Raw genomic sequence first — 5916 nt, forward strand, 5'->3', positions numbered from 1 at the left:
TCGAATTCGATAAATTTAATCTCTCAGCGATCTCACGAGTTGTTATTCGCCGGTTTGCATCAATTAATGCCTTTATTGTGTCTTCATCAGCTTCAACTGGCCTTCCAGAACGTGGTGCATCTTCAACATCAAAATTGCCGGATCGAAATTTTGCAAATCAGTTTTGGCACTGGCGTTCTGTCAATACATCTTCTCCATACACATCGGATAATTTTTTCTTGCTTGAACAGCATTTTTACCTTTTCGATAGTAAAAAAGTAAAATATGCCGAAAATGCTGCTTTTCACTTTCCATATTTGATAGGGCACCAACCAAAAACTACTGCGTAGAATCAATCGAACTTTTTTCACAAGCAAGCCTTGCTATATCAGCTGTCAAAATATATAATGATTGTGCGGCTTAAGTGTGAAATTGGCTTGGAATTAAGTCCTCTGTTGGAAAAAAAACGAAATTACTTTCCGAACAACCCAATAGGGATAAACTATGGGAAATCTTAAAAGGTAAAGGAGTGAATACCTGGTAAAGAAGATAGAGAAGATAAGCACTGAGACAGAGATGAGAATAAGAACGAAGCAAGAATACACGAAAAACTTCAGGAGAAAGAGAGGAGTAAGACAATGAGTCCATTCCTGTTTAATTTGTATATCGCGGATCTAGATGGCGATTTAGAAGAAAAAGAATAGAGGAATAGGTGGAGAAAGGGTGTGGTCATTAGCATATGCAGATGATATAGTATTGGTGGCTAATAATAGGGAGACATTATAGGATATGGTGAGCACGTTTAGAAGATTTTTAAGAGAAAGGAAATTAGAGTTATGTTGGAGAAGATGAAAATTATGTGTAGTTATGGGACAGGGAGAAAAATGGAATTTGGGAATAAGAAAATGGAAGGAATTCAAGAATTTACCTAAGTATGTTTCAATTTGGATGGGAGGGATAATTATATAAGAGCCAATCTATATCAAGGCTATAAGTAGGAAAGGTAAAATGGTGGCAAGGAAATATGGGGTCTAGAGGAAAAGAATATGTAGGAACAATTTTAGAAGAAGATGAATGTTATTCCTGATGCAAAGTGTGATGACATTGAGATAAGGGATTAGGGAAAAAACGGAGAATTAGAAAGGGTAATGTTAAACTATGTGAGGTGGCTTTTTAATTTAGACACCTTTTGCACGCCGAGGTAATTATAAGGGAATTGGTAATGTGGATAAACTGAGGATAGGATGAGAAACAAGGGTAAGAAAATATGAAGAAAGGACTAAAATGGGTAATGTAGGAAATCTTATCACGAGATATTGGGAGAAAAAGCAAAAGTTTGGTTGGGATGATATACGTATATGGCAGAGAAAGAGAGAGATATTGTAATAGAAACGGCTGTGGGGAATAGAATCCAGAGAAGTGAGTGGTCACAGGCAGAAAAGCTTAGAAAAGGCTTTAATTGGAAAAGAAAGGGATACACAGAGACAATGAGAAAGGAAAAGAATTGAGAAGACGAGATGTAACAAGAAACACAAAGAGATAGTTATTGATGGTAGGATATTTAATTGTCTAAAGAGCAGAAACTTCGAAACGAAGGGAGGAGATAAAGTGAGAGTGTTAATCAAATTGAGATGCGGACATTTAGAGAAGAAAAATAAATATTGATTAAGAGAGGAAAAGAGGTGTTTTTTTTGTGGAACAGATGTAGATAATATAGAGCATTATGTGAAAGAATGTAAAGAAGTGAAAGGAAGATTTGAGGAGTTAGAAAGTAGATAAAGAGGAGATATTAAGGAAATTATGAGGAGAAGATCTAAACGAAATAAAAGGAGTATTGAGAAAATTTTAAAAAGATAAAGAGTAGAAAGGGAAAAACGAGAGGAGAGGAAGAAACAAGAGCTAAAAAATAGTGATATTCGAAAGAAAGATTGAGAAATAGAACGATATTAGAAGGGTAGGCTTAAGTAAAAAAGAAAGCAAGTGATGTAGGCAAAGTTTAAATCGAGGTTAGTAAGTTAAGATAAAGTAGAGACGAGTGAGTTAAAAAGAGCAATTAAGGCAATAAGAAAAGAAAGATAGAAGATAAACAAAGGCTGTGATTTTAAAAGATAGTTAAGTAATGTAGGACAAATAGAGTAATGGGAAATAGGAAGGATAGACAAACGAGACGTGAGCGAAAGGTATGGATGAATGAATTAAGGAAAAATTGTAAACCAAGTCTCCTTCTTGACTTGTAAATATGCTAAATATGCTATATGAATAAAATTCTATTCTAATAAACTCCACACATGCCTAGTGATCATGACCGTTGGGCATGCATTTGCTAGTCGGTAAAGCGGTTACGTGCTCTTATTCAATGATCTTTAATAATTAATATTTCATTAACTACTGCAAAAATTGTAAAATGATACAGGACTCAGTTTAGTTCATTTGTATACGAGGGTTGTCACAAGAGTTACTGGACATCCTGTATATATATCGATATATTTTATTATATTAAAAATTATAAATTAAGTATCACTGATTGAATAATAATCTTTTACTAAGGTTGCACAGATAACTTTTAACTTGTGGTATCGATTATCAGAACATCTTTATCAGAAAAATAGCGATGATCTTAATGCCGTATTTCGACCTCGTATTGAGAGATTGATCAGTGCCCTTTGTAGGCATTGTCAAATGGAACCAGACCATGTCAGTATATTTACTATCAAAATTTTATTAAATAATATTTTATATGAAATAAAATAGATAATTATATCAAAATTATGTATTGATTACCAGTTGGGTCTCGTCGAAGAAGGAGGAGGAGGAGAAGAGTTCGCTGACTTCCGAAATCGCGTATCGGATTTGATAAAAGATGTAGTGTTTGTAGTTGGAAGTAGTCACTGTTTCCGACAAATGTTTTCATCACTGACCGGAGGACCCGGCCCGCAAGGTCAACCTGTACATACACCTACTTGGGACTCGACCGAAGCCGCACTTTTTATAATGCAAGCGGTGGCAAAAAATATTTTACCGTACGTTCTTTTTATATTTGTTACGATATATCTAAAGATAATATTAAATATAATAGTGTTTTCTTATAACAGAGAAGAAAATGATGTGGTTCCGAGAGTAGTACAAGATATTCTTAATTTGCCAGAAAACACTCATATAGCCGTACGCTATACTAGTATTCTGCTCTTAGGCGAACTATGCGAATGGCTAGATAGGCATCCACAATTATTAGGTAAGACTTTGATAAATACTTGTTATGTTCGGATATTTCTCAATAGCATTCATATATACTTTGTATTATTTCAGAACGTGTTTTAAATTTCCTCTTATACTGTTTAAATCAAAGGAGTCTAGGAAGTGCTGCTTCGGGTGCATTATTAAGTATATGTACAGCTTGTCCATTGCATATGACAACGCATTTCTCTGGACTTTTGCAAATAGCACGTTCTCTTGACAATTTTGCTATTAGTAATGACGCAGCTATTGGCCTACTAAAAGGTGGGATAAAATTTTATAAGCTATGTTACAAAATGTACGCGATTACGGAATATATTATATATGATCGTATTATATATTGATTAATTATTTTATGGTAAACTGAATGAAAAATACTAATTGTAGGAGTATCGATCATTTTGGCAAAATTACCACACGAGGAAATTATTCCGGCAATAACAGAATTGTGCCGCTTTCAAGCAAGTTCCCTATGGGCGCTTCTAGCAAATAGACGTCAAATCGAGAGAGGAACAAAGACTGATCCTGTGATATGGCTGGATAGATTAGCTGCTATATTTAAACATACTAATCCTCAAATCGATGATCCTAATAAACCTCATCCTTGTGAAAGCGTACTCACTGAAGTGAGTGTAACTCACTAACCAAAAAGTTAGAAGCGAAATTCTTTACATATTAATAACATCCATTATGTATATTTAGATGTGTTGGCCTGTATTGTCCAATGTATGTGAAACATATCAACAAGATGTGAGAGTTATGGAAAGATGTTGCCGATGCATACGTTTTGCGGTACGCTGTGTGGGCAAACATTCTACCCAATTGCTTGAGCCGATTGTAACACAAGTAATGACTAAGATTATAATATGATATCTAACATCCCAGCTATATTACTATTAATGCACTTATTAAATACATACTTCCCGTTTTCTTTTTTCACAGATCGTACGATTGTATACAGTGCATAAACATAGTTGTTTCTTGTATCTTGGTTCTATATTGGTGGATGAGTATGCAACCAACTCAGAATGTGTACTGTTAAATATGTTACAAGCTTTCATCGGTCCTACTTTTGAAATTCTTGAACAAGAAGATGGTTTAAAAAATCATCCTGATACAGTAGATGATCTATTCAGGCTCTGTGCCAGGTATAGTGATGATTAATACTATCGCTTTTATTGAAATTTTGACTGATGTTTTATTCTTTTTATACAAAAGGTTTCTGCAAAGAGCTCCTATTTCTTTATTATGTTCTCTTGCTATCGGGAGCATTGTAGATTGTGCTATAATGGCTTGCAGTTTGGATCATAGGGATGCTAATAGTTCAGTAATGAAATTCTTTTATGATCTTTTACATAGCGGCCGCAGTTATAAGGTAATTCTTTGTGAACCTTTTAAATGAATATTGCAATAAAATCTCTGTAATGTGTAATTCACATAGATTGGCTCTAATTATAGATTTTATTTTATTTTTTTAGGACCGATCAGACTACACGATACGACGACAACTGGTACAAAATATATTGAAAGAAAAAGGCCAAACATTAGTCATAAAGTTACTACATGCTTCAGTGTTTGAATTGTCTTCTTACATGTTGTCTGACGTGGCGGATGTTATCATAGAACTTACTCGAAATGCAGATGTATGTATTTTATAGTTTTTATCCTAGATGTTTTGCATTTTACATAGAGAAATCATATTTTCTATCAGCTCATGTCAAAATGGTTAGAAGAAGCTATTAAGACAATGCCATCGCAAAATGCAGGCGGAGCTCTTACAGCAACACCCGAGCAACTACTTGAATTTCACTGCATAATCACAAGGTACATAATATACAACTTTATATCAGTGCAAATATTGTATAAATATCGGAAAAATTCATAGTAATTTTTACAAAAAAATTAATATTTATATATTTGTTTATGAACGATTAGTTTAATACCTACTTAGATTATTATGAATTTTTTAGCAATTTACAGAACTTAATTGATTTATGTCGTTTTGTTTTTCATAATATTTAGGTCAGAAACACCGAAAGCCGTCACAAATGCTCTACGAAATTTTGCGCGCCTGTATCGCTAATGCATTTTAATGTATATTTACTTTGTTAAATTCCTCAAAAATTATTTATAAGATCTTCCAGCAAGTTTCGATTATGACCTCTCGAAATAACAAAATTTACTATGGAAATCTCGACGCTATACAAATATATTAGGAAAAAGGTACGAAGATTTTTTTATGTTCTTACTATCTATAGCTATGTTTGCAAACCACACACACATGCACACACACACGCGCGCGCGCGCGCGTACACACACACACACACACACATATATACGTGTATATACTGTATTTGAATATAAAATGACTTTTATAAATATATACCTCACAAAATTCTTTATTCTTCTTTATATATTTATTTGTATCAACTTTCTTTAATTGTTATGTATTTATATTAGAAACACACATCTATACATTAGTAAATATTTATTACTGGATATACACAAATATTGACATAAAAGAAAAAAAAATTTTTAATTTTAATGTGTTAATGAACTTTTCGAACAATTTTAAATAGAATATAAAAATTAAATTTTTTTTGCAGACATACTATAAATAGTAAACTTACAAAATCCCTTAACACTAGAACTGCGGCGATTTGGGCCTTCTGTTAGACTTAGAACCGGTTCACCAACGCCAGT

General features: G+C 33.3%; 1 protein-coding gene across 2 annotated transcripts in view; it reads left to right on the forward strand.

Annotated features, from left to right (window-relative positions):
* Positions 1 to 5546, forward strand: part of LOC108748803 (transportin-3) — an 11067-nt gene extending 5521 nt beyond the window's left edge. For both annotated transcript variants that reach the window (XM_018487167.1, XM_018487175.1), the window contains 11 exons: positions 2527 to 2673; positions 2764 to 2999; positions 3072 to 3211; positions 3286 to 3477; positions 3601 to 3839; positions 3916 to 4059; positions 4156 to 4361; positions 4432 to 4588; positions 4692 to 4856; positions 4925 to 5037; positions 5236 to 5546. In XM_018487167.1, the coding sequence (XP_018342669.1) occupies positions 2527 to 2673; positions 2764 to 2999; positions 3072 to 3211; positions 3286 to 3477; positions 3601 to 3839; positions 3916 to 4059; positions 4156 to 4361; positions 4432 to 4588; positions 4692 to 4856; positions 4925 to 5037; positions 5236 to 5296 (1800 nt within the window). In that variant the 3' untranslated portion in view covers positions 5297 to 5546. The remainder of the gene's footprint in view (positions 1 to 2526; positions 2674 to 2763; positions 3000 to 3071; positions 3212 to 3285; positions 3478 to 3600; positions 3840 to 3915; positions 4060 to 4155; positions 4362 to 4431; positions 4589 to 4691; positions 4857 to 4924; positions 5038 to 5235) is intronic.
* Positions 5547 to 5916: the final 370 nt, after the last annotated feature.

The sequence above is a fragment of the Trachymyrmex septentrionalis genome, unplaced genomic scaffold (genome assembly GCF_001594115.1).
Source record: "Trachymyrmex septentrionalis isolate Tsep2-gDNA-1 unplaced genomic scaffold, Tsep1.0 scaffold109, whole genome shotgun sequence".
Taxonomy (NCBI): Eukaryota; Metazoa; Arthropoda; class Insecta; order Hymenoptera; family Formicidae; genus Trachymyrmex; species Trachymyrmex septentrionalis.